This window comes from Camelus ferus, chromosome 4 (genome assembly GCF_009834535.1).
Source record: "Camelus ferus isolate YT-003-E chromosome 4, BCGSAC_Cfer_1.0, whole genome shotgun sequence".
Taxonomy (NCBI): Eukaryota; Metazoa; Chordata; class Mammalia; order Artiodactyla; family Camelidae; genus Camelus; species Camelus ferus.
In genome coordinates this window covers 13217539-13236211 of record NC_045699.1, presented here as the reverse complement: position 1 = coordinate 13236211, position 18673 = coordinate 13217539, and the positions used below count along the sequence as shown (strand labels likewise).

General features: G+C 43.4%; 2 protein-coding genes across 8 annotated transcripts in view; one reads left to right on the top strand and one right to left on the bottom strand.

Annotated features, from left to right (window-relative positions):
- TEK (TEK receptor tyrosine kinase) overlaps positions 1-17670 on the top strand; it is a 90609-nt gene extending 72939 nt beyond the window's left edge. The window contains exons 14-23 of one of the 2 annotated variants that reach the window (XM_006189890.3): positions 990-1144; positions 2646-2856; positions 5062-5172; positions 7186-7376; positions 7898-8011; positions 12322-12392; positions 13287-13327; positions 14133-14229; positions 15739-15838; positions 16673-17670. In XM_006189890.3, the coding sequence (XP_006189952.1) occupies positions 990-1144; positions 2646-2856; positions 5062-5172; positions 7186-7376; positions 7898-8011; positions 12322-12392; positions 13287-13327; positions 14133-14229; positions 15739-15838; positions 16673-16747 (1166 nt within the window). In that variant the 3' untranslated portion in view covers positions 16748-17670. The remainder of the gene's footprint in view (positions 1-989; positions 1145-2645; positions 2857-5061; positions 5173-7185; positions 7377-7897; positions 8012-12321; positions 12393-13286; positions 13328-14132; positions 14230-15738; positions 15839-16672) is intronic. The other variant, XM_006189891.2, reaches the window with a different exon arrangement.
- LOC106728453 (RNA exonuclease 1 homolog) overlaps positions 1-18673 on the bottom strand; it is a 36483-nt gene that overhangs the window by 6009 nt on the left and 11801 nt on the right. For 2 of the 6 annotated variants that reach the window (XR_004319617.1, XM_032479115.1), the window contains one exon: positions 17443-18117. Coding sequence is in view for 1 of the 6 variants with exons in the window: in XM_032479115.1 (XP_032335006.1) it covers positions 18096-18117 (22 nt within the window). In the remaining 5 variants the exon portion in view is untranslated. Of the gene's footprint in view, positions 1-223; positions 3829-4249; positions 4401-17442; positions 18118-18673 lie in introns of those variants that run through there. The other 4 variants (XR_004319616.1, XR_004319614.1, XR_004319615.1 and 1 more) reach the window with 4 other exon arrangements.

Below are 18673 nucleotides of genomic sequence, written 5' to 3'. Positions count from 1 at the left end.
TTCATAAATGCATCATTCCTATAGTTACTTGTGTTTTAGTAAAATACATACAGGCCCTAAATCCAAGCCATAAATAAAATATAAAGAGAACACTTAAAAAGCAAGACATAACAAAACTAAAAAACCATCACTATCCCATTTCAGACATCTCTTTAAGCATGCACGAACAGAGATAGAAGGAAAGATAGTTCATCACAAAAGAATACTCTGTGTGCTGTTTTTCATAAAAAATACATTTAATTTTACTTTAATGTAAATAAGGGGAAGAAGTGGAAGGGTTACACCATAATCTTTAATAATTTTTTTTTTGACCTGAGCCCTAAATTTAATGGTTTTTCTCTTCTCTCTCTTCCTTCCTTCCTTCCTTCCTTCTCCCACTGGTATCCTCAGGTTCTCTCCATCAGCTCTTTAAAACAAGAAAAAATGAAAACAAGGGGGTGGCTGGGATATAACTCAGCGGTAGAGCACATGCTTAGCATGCATGAAGTCCTGGGTTCAATCCCCAGTACCTCCATTAAAAAAAAAAAAGGAAAGAAATCAAAACAAAATATCTTGCCGACTCTATGCTCTTAGCATCATGGAACTTTAAAGCTTTTCTCGGTGGGGAAATTGTGCAAGGAGGTTTAATCACTTTCCCAAAGTCATAGATCTAGTTGGTCATTCTCACTATTACTCAGTAATCTTCATCTGCTCGGGCCTCTACTTGGAAGTGAAAGTTGAACGAAGGACAACAACTAGTGATTAGCATGTTGCCATTTAGACAACTCTTTTGCACTTTTTCTTTTTTAACTTATAACAGCCCTGTGGGTCAGACTCACCTCCACTGAGCTCCAGAAAATCAGTAAGTAGGACAAGGTCACCTAGCAATTAGATGGCAGGGCTCAGGCTGCCATTTCATTCCCATTACACTGCGGCTTCTCCTGCAGGCGGTCTTGGCCTGTCACTCTACCTCAGCTAACCCGCTGCTTCTCCTGTGTTCTCCCGCACAGCTCCTGCAGACCTCGGAGGCGGGAAGATGCTGCTTATCGCCATCCTTGGCTCAGCGGGAATGACCTGCCTGACGGTGCTGTTGGCCTTTCTGATTATGCTGCAGTTGAAGAGGGCAAACATCCAAAGGAGAATGGCCCAAGCCTTCCAAAACGTGGTAGCATCTCATCTTCCTGGTAGCTTATAATAAGTGCGAGGCCAAGTATAGGTAGAACCTTCATTTTAAAGATGGGGCCTAGAAAATTTACTTATAAAGCAAATATTTCCCTTAGGCAAGTTTCATCTTTTCTTTGTTATGAAATGGAAGAGAAATAGCATGAGTGTATAATTTCTTGTCCAAATCGCAACGATTCTGAGAGTGAAAAGGTTATGTGCGAAACCGAGCCTAAAGCAGGACTATTGCTCCATCAGAAAGAGAATACAGCCATCCTAGTGACAAATCACCAGTGAGAGTAATCTTGAAATACAAAGTACCGAACATTTTTGGTAATGAAGGACATGAAGGTAACCAGACCTCAGAGTGATAGGTAATGAAGATTTGCACCAGAGTTTTTTCCGTGTTTTCCTATTACCAGTCCCCATTTTGTACTTCCAATATCTCTTTCAATTGTATTATTTTTCATGTATATGTGAATTACATATACATGTGTACCCCCATTCCTGTGTACCCCTCAGTGTGCTGTCATAGTTCATGGTACTTGGCACTGCCTCTTTCTTTCACCTAGGAATTTTGACCAGTAAGAAGGTTTACAAAATCAGACTTTACCTAGAGGCATCCCGTTTGACTCCTTTGATGTTCTACAGCCTGAACATTTCTCTAGTCTGCAATTTCAAGCTCTGTAAAATTAATCTGTACTGTGTATTGATTCTGCATGTAAGGCCCTGAGTACAATTACATATTCCACATGAGGTCTACCTTCATGTGTGCAAGTCCCTGAGATTCCCTTCAGTAGAGAACAAGGGAGGCTCTGTAATCCGACTCCTCACCAGAGCTGGCTCAACTCAGGCTGCCACTGGAGAGTAAGGACCAGCAAGGGGGTTGAGAGGGCTGGAGTTCCTTGTGGTACTGGTGCTTTATCACAGTGCCATCAGCAGCCACTTACACTCAAGAGAAAAGGAGACACTTTGTTGGGCTCTGCTCTAAGCATCAGTCATCCGGTAGCCAGGGTCTGCTCCAGAGTGGGCTTGAGAGATTCTGAGCTTTAGAATAAGCAGGAGAGAGTAAGAGCCAAGAATAGACCAAGATGTTGCTAGGAAAGCTCTCACAGAAGCATGTCCTGTGACTGCCCCAGATAGTTCTCGGAATTCTTTTCCAAACTAGAACTGAATACCTGCTCATTCTACAGCAGAGAAGAAACTCAAGTCTGATTAACTCAGGGATGTCGTGGCATACATGCTGTTACTCTCCCCTCCCTCACCCTCTGCAGACATAACTAATGGATTGCGGCATGTTTTCCCACTGAGGCCCAGACCTGTGCCAATGCAGCTCCACAGGCAGCCACTTTATCCGAGTGGGCCTGTTAGATGAACCCTATCTCCATCTTCATTCTAGAATTGGATAGACTATTTCTTTTTTCACCTGGTGTAACTACAAACCAGGAGGTATTATGTCTCTTAAAATGATGAAAAATCCTGACATGAAACCATTATTTTTCTAGAGGGAAGAACCAGCTGTGCAGTTCAACTCAGGAACTCTGGCCCTGAACAGGAAGGCCAAAAACAACCCAGATCCCACCATTTATCCAGTGCTTGACTGGAATGACATCAAGTTTCAAGATGTGATCGGGGAGGGTAATTTTGGCCAGGTCCTTAAGGCTCGCATCAAGAAGGATGGGTTACGGATGGACGCTGCCATCAAGAGAATGAAAGGTCAGTGCTTGGCCGGATCGAGTCAGCATTTCCCTGGGTGGGGGGCTAGCTTGACTTCCTGTTGAATCTTTCCTCTAAGGTTTTAAATTCTTTAAACAAAACATTGGCGTGGTGTCAGACATAGCTGTTATGTGCAACTAAAGCTGATGTTTCCTTTGAGGGCAGCCGTCCGGGGTCAGGATGCACACATGAAGGCATGAGCTATTTAAACACCACTGTCTTGATTCCTTGGGATGTGAGAATACAGATTCTCTGTCCTACACTGCTAACTTTGAAGGAAGCATTATCTTAGTGCAGTGATTCTCAAAACTTAACCATGCATCAGAATGGCTGGAAGGCTTGTTAAAAAACAGACTCTTGGACCCCACACCATGGTTCCTGATTCAGTGAGTCTGGTATGTTGCATTTCTAATTAGTTCCCAAGTGATGCTGACGCTGAGGGTTTGGAGACCACACTCAGCAAACCAGTTTCTTCATGGGCTGTCTGCATCACAATTCCTGGAGACATTGTTAGAGAGGCATCTACTTGGGCTTCTCCCACCCATGGTTCTTCTCCCAACCATGGCTCTACCATATTCACATTTCTGGGGTGGCGCATGGAAATCTGCTCTTAAACATTCTCAGCAATTCTTCTGTTCACTCAAGTTTGAAAACCGCTGGTCTAAGGTCACAAGAACTAGATCTTTTCCAGTTGTGTTCAAGACTGCCTGGTGTCTACCCAATTAGTAAGATCTTCTGAGAAAGCAAGATGCCGAGGTCTCTGGCCATGCTAGTTGTCCTCCCTTCTGGGTGAAACAGCAGTTTGGAAAAGACGTGACTGTGAAGCTGCACTGTTGCTTTCACAGCACACAGGCTTGGAAAGTGGCGTGTTAGAGGCAGAAGTGTAATCACTGCTGTTATTGGGCAGCTCCGTAGTGAGGATCGTCTAAAGTTGCTGATAGGTTTTCCTTCTTTTTGACTTCAGTGTTGAGCCTATGATGGAAATGAACACTCAGTCTTATTAAATCTTTGCTGCTTTCTGCATTGCTAGAAAACACTATGTCAGGAAACAAACAAAACAAAATAAATGCAATATTTTTATCCCTAGAAATAGTAATGTTTCAAAAAACACACACACACACTTTGCTTAGCATCCAGACACCCTTTTTCATTTTGCTACGTTAGAGACTCTTGGGGAACAGTCAGGATAGTGGGAGGAGAGGGTTTAGAACTTTGTACCATCAGTTTTCTTGGGAATTGAGCTGATTGTCTATCTCAGGCCTATGTGAAGAGTTAAAATAACTTAACAGGGCACCAAGGCAGAAAAGTTCTGCAGGGAGAGTTGATGCATGCAAAGGGGCATTATTGATCTAAAGGGACAACCTCATTGTAACCTCACTATAAAGTACTTCACCTTTAAAAAATGCTCCCAAGGCAGTGGCCCTCAGGTTCCTGCAGTAAGAACCGGGTACTCGATTTGGAACTGCCTACTAGTCACCTAGTTATGCATCAACCAAACAGCCTTCTCTTCAGCCTGGTTGGTGGTTCTCCCTCTGATCGAAGTGCTAGTGGAGACACAGGATGAAAAGAACAGAAACAAATGCAGCTCAGTTTCCTGACTACCAAGCACCTGCTATAAAAAGGTCATGGGGATTTGGGTTTTTTTTTAGCAGGATTAGTTTATGAAAAAAAAGCAAGTTAAAATTATTATAATAAAGCAAAGTGTGTCCATTACTGGTGATTTTCACTAAAACTTTGGTTTTATGCCTCAGCATGTTTGTCTCTGGAGGGTTGAGTTAGCTGGGAGAGCCAGAGTCTAAGAGTGTGGGAGCAGCTCCTTCTCGAACAGATCATTTCCCTGGGTATTTGAGAGCCTCAGCAGGAAGACTTCAGAGCAGCAGTTCTCAACCAGGGGTGATTTGGCCTCTGGGGGTGGCATTTGGCACTGAATGGATACATTTTTGGTTGGGCTACTGGTATCTAGTTCCTCAGCTCAGAAATGCTGCTAAATGTCCTATTATGCACAGGAGAGCCCCTAGCAACAAAAATATCGGCCTACATTCTGACAGCCAAGCACTCACATCAGAGCAATCTCTTTGATTTCTATACAGTTTTCCAGACCTTATGGTGACTGAGTGTACCTGAAGGTTCTGGGGAGCAAGAGGGGATGGTTGTTTCTGAAGAGGCATAACAGAAAGGGATCACGACTCTTGACTTTCTTCCCAGAATATGCTTCCAAAGACGACCACAGGGACTTTGCGGGGGAACTGGAGGTTCTTTGTAAACTTGGACACCACCCAAACATCATCAATCTCTTGGGAGCGTGTGAACATCGTGGTAAGATGCTCTTTTCCTGTCTTTCCTGCCAGATTTTTTTTAAACAGGCACATTCCATATTGAAATTAGGAAAGATAATAATCTAAGAATGTTACCCAGTTTTTAAAGTTGGAGTTTTAATCTGAATGTCTGGTCCCATTAATATGGGATGTTTGGCAACTTTTTGGAGGTAGGTCCCAAGGCTGAATCATTTGGCCTCTGAGGTGGTTCAGCCATCACTGCCCAAAGATATCCCAGCTCCTGCATGCTCCCATCGTTGCTAATCCAGAGGTTTTCTCAGCTACCACTAGGGGGACTCGGCACCAGCAAGAGGGAAGTACATTGGTAGTTCTTAGTCACCTACCTTTTCATTTTCCCTCCAAACCCAAGTAACTGATATTCTGAATATTAGATCTGTGAGTGCCAATAATCTACTGTAATGTGAAACCACTGATGATGCTTAGGTTAAAATAACAATAATAAATTTATATCTAATAGTACCTCGTTTTTATCCAAAACAGTGCCCTATAGAAATACCTTGAAGCTTTACAACTACCCTATGTCACATATACTCTTAAAGTTCAACTTATATTATTAATGCAAATACACGTATTGAGTACTTTCTGTTGTAATGTGTGTGATAAACTGTGAATGAGTGGGTAACAAAAAAAATCTCTGGGCTTACCTCTGCATGCTACCTGGGTTTGCAGTTCTAAATCTATGCTTTATCTTAATTTCTCATGGAAAAGTTTGCTCCAACAAAAAAGCTCCACACAGTAATTATTTACAAACTTGACAACCTCTTGTTGACTTTGTAGCACAAACACCAACAATGGGAAAGAGACTACTTCCTTTTCCTCAATTTATTAAACTAAAAATACTGGTACTTCAAACAATATATCATTCTGTGATCCAATAAGGGTGTAATTCTGAAAGCCAGATCATGTCTCATAGGTTAAATACTGAAGTAATGACATTTATTTTTGAGCTATTTCCTGAGAACAGTAATCAGCATGAGACAGCAAGCAGTAAATGAAAGTTTAAAAAAAAATCCAGCAACAACAGGAAAATATATATCTTTAAAAATTTTGCTCAATCATCACATTATTGGTTGGCTCTTAAAGTTCATAATTCAGTAAAGAAGGAGAAAGCACATTCATACCAGAATTGAAGTATACCTTTCCTTATAATACAACAGGATTCAGTGCTAGATTTTTTTTAAAGAGAATTTCATTTTCTTAGAATATCTCTGAAATTTAAATTTATTCAACATTTTAAAAAAAGTATACCAAATAATTCATCTTTACAAGACAGTAAAACCACTTTACTTTTCATTGGCTCTAAAGGTCAGTATTTTTATCAAAGCAGATTACATTTTATTGAAAAAGAAAAAGAAGAAAGCCATTTGGAATAAAAATCAGGCAATGGATCATAATTTCTTCTATGAACTAGTCGCTTTATTTTTTTCGTAAAAGGTTGAGTTTCCTGGTTTCTGTAAGAGAAATGCAATCTCTGACACTAAACGCTGCTGACCAACGACCTAACCAACCATATGGTGACTTGAGCACGGATTTTAGGGAGGAGCAGAAGGCAGGAGAGAGAGAAAGTTAGCTGCTGTGGGCCCTTCTGCTATATATGTTTCATCATTGTCTTTTGATTTTTTAAAAAAATACCAAGAAAAGCTAGATGCAGACTGGAATAAAGATGATGTGGACTAGCTTTTTGATTTCCTCTGGAAGCAGATGCTTTGATTTCATCCTACTCTTGTTATGGCGTAGGTGAATGCGCTCGGGAAGTTCTCGATGTTAGTCCACATTTGGTAGGAGTGCAGGCATGGTGCCCTTTAAGTATTGCAGGAGGATGTCAAGTGTCTTCCTCCTGTCCCCAGCATTACCAAGGCTGGTTGCACTAGATGTGTTACTTTTAGATAAGACGGAGTTTTATGAGCAATTCTTGAGGACCATAGAACGTTTCAGAAATTTCCCAGTAGTCTAGGGCAACTGAAAAGGTGGTGCCCTCTCCCTTGCCCCACAGGCTACCTGTACCTGGCCATCGAGTATGCCCCGCACGGAAACCTCCTGGACTTCCTGCGCAAGAGCCGAGTGCTGGAGACTGACCCAGCGTTCGCCATCGCCAACAGCACCGCCTCCACGCTGTCCTCCCAGCAGCTTCTCCATTTCGCAGCAGATGTGGCCCGGGGTATGGACTACTTGAGCCAAAAACAGGTTTGTTCTGAGGACCTTACCTTGGACATCTTTCCTCGGGAATTCTCTCTAGGATGAGAGTTTAGATAACTGGGTACTTTCTTTTTTTTTTTTCAGTCAACCTCTCTTCCTTCATTCCTTCTTACAATCTCCCCAACTTTAATCTCTTTGTTAATGTTCCATCTATGTATAGTGAAGTTAATGCCCAACACTGACCATACATTTATCTAGTGGATTTCATTCTTTGTATTTGGTGAGGTGCCTTCGCCGATCTGAGCTTCATTTGGCTCCAAATAATGCAAAACCACAAAGGCCTTTTGTGGCAACTGGAAGATTTCATGACCTGGTCGCTCCTCCAAAGACATGTGGTCATTTGGCAGAATCCACTAACTGAACTGGATTCTGGTGACTTTTAAAACCCCTTTTCATATCCTTTCTTCTCTTTTCCCCAAAGTTCTTGCCTCTAGGCTTTGTGCTAACAAAATGAGGTGAAAAAGCAAATACAATGCTAAAAATACATAATGTGTTTTTAAAAATTTCAGTTTATTCACAGGGATCTGGCTGCCAGGAACATTTTAGTTGGTGAAAACTATGTAGCCAAAATAGCCGATTTTGGATTGTCCCGGGGTCAAGAAGTATATGTGAAAAAGACAATGGTAAGTTCAGAACAGATGCTGATAAGATCCCTTCCAGGGCACCCCTCCCTCCACCATGTTGCTTCTCTTAGATTTCCATCATTCTGTGATGCCTGAGGCATCTTACCATTTCCCTGGGTAGGTATCAGGGACCCGGCAAACATCCTTTCTAAATTTTGATTCCTAAAATGACTGGAGGGCCCATGTTTACCAATGAAGAAGGTTCTGTCATGTGGCCAAACAATTGAACGTGAAGACCTAGTGCTGCAGGGACTCGGGTCTGCATCCAGCCCAGACCCCTGGGTGTCTCACTCAGAAACCTCTCCCATGCACAGCTAACAAAGGGGCGGGGGGAGACATACTTTCCAAAAAATCAAGGATATCAGTGAATGAGGTTCCAAAATCAGAAGGATGCTCTAGAGAAAAACTCGTAACTTCTAAAGGCAGAAGATTTTGTAAAATTTCTGCCTTCGGCGAAGGTTCTCTGTTCACTCTTCAAGCCCCAACCCAGTCCACTTTTGCCTGATGCTGCCAAGTCTTCCAAGCAGTAATATTTTGTCTCTAAGTACAAGATCCTGTGAGAACGTCAGCACAGTGTTAGAAGAAGAGAGAAGCTGGACTCATTTTGCTATTGTTGTCCACCCTGGAATCATACAGTCCTGGAAATGCTACATCCCCAGACCTTCGTGCTGTGCTGACAACATGCCACCTCCCTGTGCTTTCCCTGAGCAGGTGGGCAAGGCAGGGCCTCGAGGTGGCACACCCTGTAGTCTTGGCACCTGTTGCAGAGGTCCACTCCACTGGCCTTAGCTAGACGGGATAAACACTACCTGGGCTCAACTTTCCTGGGGTGCCTCCAGTTCTCCTAAGATATGAAGGGTCCTGTTACTTTTATGGGGACCAAATTGCCTCCTAGCAAGGCTCAGTTTTCTGGATTTATCCTCAAACTCAGGTTGCCTCTCCCTTTAATATATTTATTTACTGACAAGATAACACAGAAACAAAATTCAAGAATGTTTTGAAAAGGAAATGACCCACAGTTTACTCGCTTGACACTACTTAGTTATTTTTTACTTACTACCTTCCGTAAGCATACACACTGTTACATAGTTATAATCACAGTGAACTTAACCATTTTGGGACTTTCCACTCCCTTTTTTGATAGGGGTTTGAAGTGGGTCTCCTTTGGTTCTTAGAGACCACCGTGCTGCCTGGACTTGGATACTTACAATCGTAACACTCTTGGAAGCCCATAGGTGCCTCTGAGGGCTGCTTTCTAGGCCATACATTTTTTTCCCATAAGCTTTTAAGATTTTCCCTGCTCATAGAAGACTTCTCTGGGAAGGAGCTGGGCTGGTCTTAAAGAAGCAGGACCCACTGCTCAACCATCTACTCCAGCTCTCCCCACTCCTCCTGGGCTACCAGGAATCTCTTATCTCCATCACAAAATCCCTCTCCTTCCTTCACTCTGATGTTTGGGGGATGTGGTGCCCCAGATGAGGGGGAGGAGAAATTAACACAGCTTAGCCCCATGATCCACACATTTTATTTGGATGCTTTTCTTGGTTCCCCAAGGCTAAGTTTGGATTGTTTGGCATTTCTTAAAGGGCAGGGATTTCTGTATCTTGGGGAGCTTAGGAAGAATGCTTAGAGGGGCAGAGCACTGGTTGGGGCTCAAGTCTACCTCCCTGTGGAAGGTTAAAGTGTTCAGTGGCAGCATGGGTTCTGGGGAGGAAAGGAACAGGGTGAGGGCAGGGGAAGAAAAGAAGGAATGGGAGAGAAGCAAGCTCCCTGCAAGATGGGTGCAGTGTGGCAAGACACCACCAGAGGGCAGAGTGGCTACCCTCTGTGGCCTATTTAAATCAGAGATTTTCATCTCTCATGGTGCCTCAGAATCATCTGGAGAACTTTAAAAAAAAAATACAAATGCTGCTTAGATAATCTAATTCAATTATTCTTGGGAGGGGCTCCTGTAGCAGGTTTTTTTGTTTGTTTGTTTTTCAAGTCCCCCAGGCGATTCTAACTCAATGTGTTGCAAACAAATGTACTTAAGCGATTTGGGGTTTTTAGCAACATCCAGTCGTGTATCCATGGCTTATTACTACAATGTTTCAACTACAATGTTGTGCTAGGTTTTGGGATAATACAATTCAGACACAGTCTTCTCCTGCAAAGAGCTCACAGACACATAATGAACAGTTGTAAGGGTCAAAAAGGGCTGAGAGTGAAGAAAGTACAGGCGCCATGGGAACGCACAGGAAGCACACTGAACATACAGGAAATGTTAAGTGGATATTGGAGATGTGAGAATGCAGTGGATGAGCTGGTAGATGCTGTATGTATAAAAAATGAGAGGCAAAAGGCAGCATGGAACCTTTGGGGATTAAGTAATTCAATACAGTTGGAGTGTGATGCAGAAAAGAGGGAGAATAAAAATTCAAGGTTGGAGGAGGAGGTGGAGATAAGGTCTTCGAGAGCTTTGGATGCCAGCTAAGCATTTGGGGACTCAGGTAAGGATTTGGGATCTTGTGGACAATACGGCTATTAAAGAATTTTAAGGAAAGGAGCTACATGGTTGGGTTTGCCATTTAGACTGACTGTTCTGATGGTAGCGAGTGAACAGGTGATTAGGGAGGGAAACTAAGAGGCAGGAGATCGGGGAGAAGTGGTTAACATTAGGCGGGAGGTGATGGTGGCCTGAGCCAAGGTGATAGCGATAGGGACAGACACAAGTGGGTAGAGCCACTAGAGGTCAAATAAGAAAACAATGAAAAAGTGCACATAGAAATCAGGAATTAGGAGGTGTGAGGTCAGAAGCCAGTGGGATGGAAGTAAATGAGAGCAAAGCCAAAACAGAAAATGTAGAAACTCTTTCCATTCGTTAGCCATGAAGGAGAAGAGAGAATAATGGGTGGGACATGGGGGTGCGGTGGAGAGAGAGAGAAGGGGGCGGGGCATGGACGTCGAGGAGAACAGTGAAAGGTGGAGGTGTGAGGAAGGATGCTTTTATGCTTGAACCTTCAAGTACAGGACAACCATTTAGGATTTATGGTCAGAAAGAGCTTCAAAATACTGCCAATTAGCAAAGAATTGGGAGAAAATTGCATGTTCGGGAATACTCCTTGGGACATGGGCCAGGGCTGGTCTCATGGAAGGTGGTCTGGGATTGTCTGCTCTGGTTTTGAGGGGGACTGAGAAAGGTCCTCTCAATACTCCTGATTTTGCCTCCACCCACTGGCTAATGTTAAGAGTCTGGACAGATCCCTGGGAGGGAGGGGTCCCTCTCTCAGTCGGGTTCATATATTCCTGGGGTGGGTTGGAGAGGAAGGGAGCCCAAATTCGAACAGAATTTGAGGAAACTAAGACTAGAACTCAGAAGTCAAACTTCACATTGTCCACTCCACATCTAATTTTTCCCAGCCTAGACTCAATAAGCCAAGAAATGCAGACTCCCTGGAGGGAGTCAGGTACTGGCACCCAGAGGGTGGGTCAGGGGCTCTCCTCGTCTCCAAATCCAGTGTAAGTGGCATAGGGTAGAGGCATTAACTCCTCTACTCATATAGCTGCACCCTCTTCCCTCTGGCCTGAAATGCTCTTTTCTCCCCTATCCTTCAGAGGGCACTCACCCATCTTAGAGAACCCAGTTCCTATGTCCCCTGCTCCGGGAAATCTGCCACCAACTCCTCCAGCCACACTTGGTCTCCTCACACCAACTTAGCCTTTTCCACACTCCAGTTTAATTTTCAGTTTCTCTGCCTGTCTCTCCTTTCAAACCTCTGAGTGCCTCTGAGAGCCACAAAGTGAATAAATGAACGATTACCGAATGGACACCCACAATGACACACACACGTGAACACATATCATTATTTTTCTTTTTTTATTGCAGTATAGTTGATTTACCAGTTGTGTTAGTTTCTGGTGTACAACAAAGTGATTCAGTTACACATATAAATGTTCTTTTTCACATTCTTTATCATTATAGGTTATTGCAAGATATTGAATATAGTTCCCTGTGCTATACAGTAGGACCTTATTGTTTATCTATTTTATATGTAGTAATGTGTGTCTGCAAATCCCAAATTCCTAATTTATCCCTCCTCCAGCGCAGTATTATTTTTCTTTATATTAAACTGTTGTAGGGACCCCTTGAGGTGAGTGGGACTTACACTATTTGTAGATCTTTGAATTTGAAAGCACACTTGTGGGTAGGACACGCACAAATGCCATCCCTTCTGTGCGTGGACCCTCCTGTGGACTGGACGTGGGCCAGCTGCGAGCCTTGGGAGGGGGCCCTGTCCCACCTAAGAGACATCTCACTTTGTTCTCTCCAGGGAAGGCTCCCCGTGCGCTGGATGGCGATCGAGTCACTAAATTACAGCGTGTACACAACCAACAGTGACGTGTAAGTAAGCCTCTCATGGCTGAGGGATTTTTTTTTTCTCAGAAAAATAGACATTGGACCGAGGTTTTAAAGAGAAGCAGGAATATTATATCCCTCTGCAGAGCTAAGCTAATCCACAAGCCCAGGAGAGACTGCAGGTGGTGACCCCTTCATCCCCAGGGGAGCAAGGTGGGTACTGGCCCTCCCGTGGCTCCACTTCCAGACTGACCTCAGCACACAGGACCTCAGTCACAGAAGGTGGCCCCGAACAGCTGCTGGGGGTCACAGGTGGCAGGGACAGAAGGCAGACCAGACAGTGGGGACCATCTCTGCTTGCAGCCTGGGTGACAAGTCTCAGGTTGGCAGTGGAATGAGGGGTTGGGATGGAGAGGAAAATCTGAGGCCCAGAGAGCTGAGGTGACTCTTCCAGGGGGGTTTGCTTCTACCTGACGGTGGGAGGGAGGGGTCTGGGGACTACAGTGTCGTCTCGGTGTGCCTTTATATATTGTCTCACGTCGTCTCTGCATAACTTTGAGGCAGATGTTGGTGTCCTAACTTTTGGAAGAATACACTACGAGGCCTCAAGAGTTTCAGTAACTTGTCCCAGGTCACTCGAGTATCAGAGGGCAGAGGTGGGATATGACTCAGATCTATCCAGCTTAGAATCTCATCATAGTCCCACCTCGCAATCTCTCCCTCAAGTGATGGGGGGCTCTGGGGAGCTAACGCTGTTTCCCTGTCGTAATCCTTCTGTTGGCCAAAGAGGAGATAAACACATGCTGTGTGCAGGGCCCTATTCTGGGAAGCAGACATTTAACTTTTCCTTTTCTGACAAAGGGTCCGTCACCCTGGCTTTTGGGGCAGAAAACTGACCAACATGTTTGCTGAGGACTGATTTCTTTTGTCCTTCTGCAGGTGGTCCTATGGAGTGTTACTTTGGGAGATTGTTAGCTTAGGTGAGTATCCATGGTTACCTGCCAGGTAAGACTCCAGGCAAAGGGAATGGGTCCTCCCGGGCTCCTTCACTGTGTCCTTCCACGGGCAGCATTTGTGCACAGTGCCACCAGATGCCACTGGGAAAAAGAACCTTACAGGTTTCTATGTATGAGTGTGTTTATTTCCATGGTTCTCTTTCTGAAAGCCCAGTGTCTAATGTCATACTTAATATTAATAACCTGGTGGCCATGAACTTTATTAGAAGTAGTCTCTGCTCGTGCACTGATGGCAAAGTCATCACACGTTTACTTCTACAACTTGAAAATGGTAAATTATGCTGCTATGAAAAGTCACATTTTCAAAGGTCTTTTATGTAATAGCATATGCATGTCACAAACCATTTCATGTACACTGTAATCTGTTTTATAAATATTACACATTTAAAAAAATTGGAAGGACTGCACAGAAGGGTAAAAAAAGTGTTTTTCTTTTTGCTATTTCCCATTTAACATGTATTGCTTTTATAATAAAAATTGGGACAGTGACTGCAACAAATAAAATAGGAATTGCATAACATAAAGACTTCCAATTAGGGAAAAGAGGCGTCCCATTGGTGCAGCAAACCTGCCGTGTGTAGACAGCCTTGGGAAGAGGACTAGCACAGGAAGTAAGGGGCCTCGGGTGCATCTCTGCACTGAAGGAGCGGCCGCACTGCAGTGCGGTCTGTAGCCTAAGTCCAGCTTCAACGTGCGGTGGGTGCCCATCACCCCTTGACACTCCCCATCTTTCTCCCAGTCTTAGGGTGCACTGTTTTCTGTCTTCCAGGTGGCACCCCTTACTGTGGGATGACGTGTGCGGAACTCTATGAGAAGCTGCCCCAGGGCTACAGACTGGAGAAGCCCCTGAACTGTGACGACGAGGTGTAAGTCGGGCCTCACTGAGGGCCATTTTAGCTTAACCTTCCCTGCCAGTTTCTCAGACTGACTCTAATGGAGGAGTTATCTGATACATACACATAGATGTTTACCTGCATGTACACACACACACACGGAGATCCTAGATAGCCAGAAACAAGGGGGTTCTTGAAACTAAGACTGTTGTGCAATGGACACAGGATGAGAGCTTTCCAGGAGAAATCCAGGAGGAATTTAAGGTAAGATTCTTGGTTGACCCTTACAGTTGAAATGAGACAGGGCAACAAATGCAGGAAAGATCTGCATAAATTCATGAAGTTATCCCTGAATAAATGTATGAAGCTTTAAGACTAACTCTGGGGATAGAGATTTCAGAGCTGGTACATTGAGGAAGATATAGAATTTTCTTTATAAAATCTTGCTCCTGGAAGGATTTTTTTTCCAGGAGTAAGAATTATTCGGAGGGAAAAAATGGTTAACCTCAGTGAGATGGCCATTCCCAGAACTAGCTGATGTACATGCTGCCTACCTGGCAGGATTTAAAGAGTATGAGGCTCTAGGCTGAGCGGATGATTCATAGTCCAAACCGAGCCACTTCTAAGAGTGAAAATGAATGCTATTATATTCCTGGTACAAGATTATAGACCTAGACTATCCTGGGAAAAGCTGGATGTACTTTGAACCATCACTGGACCAAGTTCCTATAATTCCACCTTTTGAGATTCCTTCCCTCAGGAGTGATATTTTCAGCCATTATGAAACTTCTCAGTACAAACTGTTCTAGAATCTCTAACACCCCAGGCCAAGGCTTGAGGGCCTTCTGTGCACAAGAGGTTCCCCCGAGGCATTTGTTCAGCATGTGACATCTTGAGCCCCCCTCCCAGACATGATGCTGCTGTAGGTCTAGGGTGGATCCCAGGAAACCCATCTTACTAATGTAAGTAGTTCTGGCCACAGCTGTCTCAGACCAGTGCTTCCTAGACTATGCTCAGGGAACGTGCAAGATGTCAGTAAGTGACATGAGGGGAAAGGTCCGTGGCCAGTTATGTTTGGGAAGCTTCCATGTTAAATCTGGTTTAAAAGGTTTTTTGTTTGTTTTTAATGGAATGACTTCTGGAAGATTTTTATTGTACCAGTGCCTAAGCGGGAGATGCATTAGGTACAATTTGCAAACTTGAGTATGGAACCATTCTTTTTAAATGAAACACTTAAATTTTGAGAGGTGGGGTAGTCTGAGGGCTATGCTGTCCTAGACCCAAAACTCACTTCCTTTCAGATGATCAGAAGAGCCGAGACCACGATCCTGTGGGAATGGTACCCACCATAGGTGCTGGAGCTACTGGGAGAAGGGGACTTGGATGGGGAGGTGGAGGCCTCACAGAAACTTCCTCGGTGCAGTGGTCTTGTCTTCTGCTGGCTGAGTGTTATGACTGTGCGCTGGGTGACTCTCTCCACCCAGCTGTGCCCAGGAGTGAAGCACAGTCATAACTTAACCCTTTCACTCTTTGTTTACAAAGGTATGACCTCATGAGACAGTGCTGGCGGGAGAAGCCTTATGAAAGGCCTTCATTTGCCCAGATATTGGTGTCCTTAAACAGGATGTTAGAAGAACGGAAGGTGAGTACAGAGTTCAAAGCAAAGGTTCTTTCTTTGGAATTCCTCATGTGCCCATTGTGGTTAATATGATAATTGATAAAAGTCAACACATTCTTCTGGGCACCACCCTAGGTTTTATAAGGACATAAAAGATGTGGCCCCCGACTTTAAGGAATCTACAATTTGGTAGTAGGTAAGATTTCTGTATAAGATACAGTCACACATTAGAAAAACATACAGAACTGCTTATTTGAGCTAGAAGGAATCTTAAATCTTGGCAGTCATACACCCTGACCTCTCAGTTTTATAGATGAAGAAACAGACTCAGGGGTGAAGGTGACTTGCCCTGGGACAAACAGCAGGTAAACAGCAGAGCATGGTCTCCAGGTTACTATGGGGAGGGTCAAATTCTGCAAAAATTTCTAGTTGGCTATAGAGATCTGAGGTTCAAAAGATAAATCTAGGTTAGGGAAATAGATTTTGGAAGTCATCACACCTGAGCAATGTGGGTGAGATCACACAAGAGGCGGCAGCAGGTGTGAAGCTGAGAAACAGTCAGGGGCGGGGCTTCGAGGACGTGGCGTATGTCAGGAGGGAACAGTGAGAGAATGAGAAAGAGAAGCCAGGAGACAGGAAAGTGAGAGGAAGCAATCTTACTTGTAGAAGTCCAGGAATGCTTTTCAGGAAGAAAGCTGTCAAATACAACACAGGGATTGAGGACAGAAATATATCCCCCAAGTATCTGTAGTTGAGTTGAAACACGCCAAGGAAATGGGAGTAGGACTGTAACTACCCCCAGCGGAGGCAGGACCAAGGCAAGGCAGCCTGTTTCTCTGAACCACTCTTGTCTTCTAGACCTACGTGAATACCACGCTTTATGAGAAGTTTACCTACGCAGGAATCGACTGTTCTGCTGAAGAAGCAGCCTAGGACAGACCATCTGTACATTCTGTTTCTCCTTCACCAGCATGAGACCCTTGATGTCTTGATGCCAAGTAAGCAAGCCTCCGTCAAGAGGTAGCAGAGAATATGGATGTGTGTATATATTGCCATCTGTCTGGGACTTTCAGCTTAAGAGCCCTATGTGTCAATCTTTAGTACACTCTGACTCTGGTAGGACTGTATATATAGGACTGTTTTGAGTAAGAATGTGCCAGAATCAGAATCCCTGTTTGTGGTTTCATATACAATAATATATTTTTCTAAAAATGTAGACTTTCCAGGTGTGAGTACAGATAGTGTAGTGCGTAACTCCTTATTGTCCTAGACAGTTCTGATATTTACCTGTGTACTGAATGCTGTAAGATGTTGTGCTGTGTAGAAGAAAATAGTGTTAATAAACCTGACCCTGACAGCAGGTGAGAAAAGCATGGGAAATGTGTGAGTTCTAACAGGACATGGATTTAAGCCGCTTAAATGTCCACCAAAGTGAATTTCTTTTCTATCTCTAAATTTTCTCCTTCACTTTCCTGCGGTAATTTGACAACTTTATCTTGTTTCCAGAGCTCACAAGTCAGTCTAGAATGCGAACACTGAAAAACAGACTTAAATCTCACTTCCTAGAAGCCTAAGAACTTTTACAGAAGTATAAATATGTTTGATAAATTCATAGGATTTAGGTTTAGTTTCTCTGATAACATGGATTTGTTTATTAAGAAATTAAAATAGGAAGCTTGGAGTTGTATTTGGGAGACATGTGGTATTTCGCATATCAAATTAACATCTCTACCTGTATTGCACATTGTAAAAAGTCTTAGTTTTGACCCGTTGTGAGTTTACCATTTATATTGATTGTAGGCACATGGTGCACTGAGATCATATATAGTAAGTCAATAAATGTCTTGCCTACCCACTTTCTGTCTGGGAATGCGTCTCATAGGTATTGCCAAGTTTTTTAAAATTAAAGAAAAACACTTTAAATTATCATCCTCTAACTTGTCAGTAATATGTAGTGAGAGTAGTCGATAGATATATTCCACCAGACGTAGCTCAAGCTCACAAGATTAGAAGTGTCTTTCGGAAGTGTTCTACTGTCTAATCTGTTTTCTTGCACCCTGGGTAATGTTCCCATGTGAACTGAGGGCTTAGAACTGGAATCCCTTTAAATTGTGTTGCAATGTTAATGTTTCAACATACCACAGCCAGTGCCATGCTTCCGCCATCTGCTCGACTTTATGCATCAGAAACGGACCAGGAAACTGTCTTTGTCCCAGATGCTCTTTGTTCACAACATACTCGTTGGAGACACAGCAAAACCAGGACTGCTGCCACCATTTCCTTAATCATCAACTAAGTAGACACTAGAATGAAGAGACACCGAAAATAGGTCCATATATGTATGTAACAGTTCCTTTTTGCTTTTTACCCAAATGTTGTGGAAATACTCCTGACAATTCTTGGTTTGCATGTACATGGAACCAAACAAGAACAGGATGATCTGAAAATGCAAATGTCTTCAAATTCTGCCTGTGGCTTTGGAATGCACAATAACGGCTGCTTTTTATATAACAGCTTGACTTTCTTGACTCTAAGATAAATTTACATCATTACGAATTTACTTCACGTAAAGGATAAGACAGATGACTAAGGAAGTACTTGAAGCAAGAACAAGGTATTCAGTGATACTTAAGATTTACTTGTAAATTTAAAATGCCAAGGCAGCCAAGCCGAGGTGAGCTGACTGAGGGCACATCCTCACCATCCACTGTCAGACGGCCACAGATTCACTCCTGGCACAGGGGCCATACGATTGGTTAATCTTAGTATTCAAGAATCATACTTATTCAAAGGTAAGCAGTCAAACTGAATCAAGTCATGTCATCTCCACAGGCCAGTTTTCACATTATCAAAAAGCAA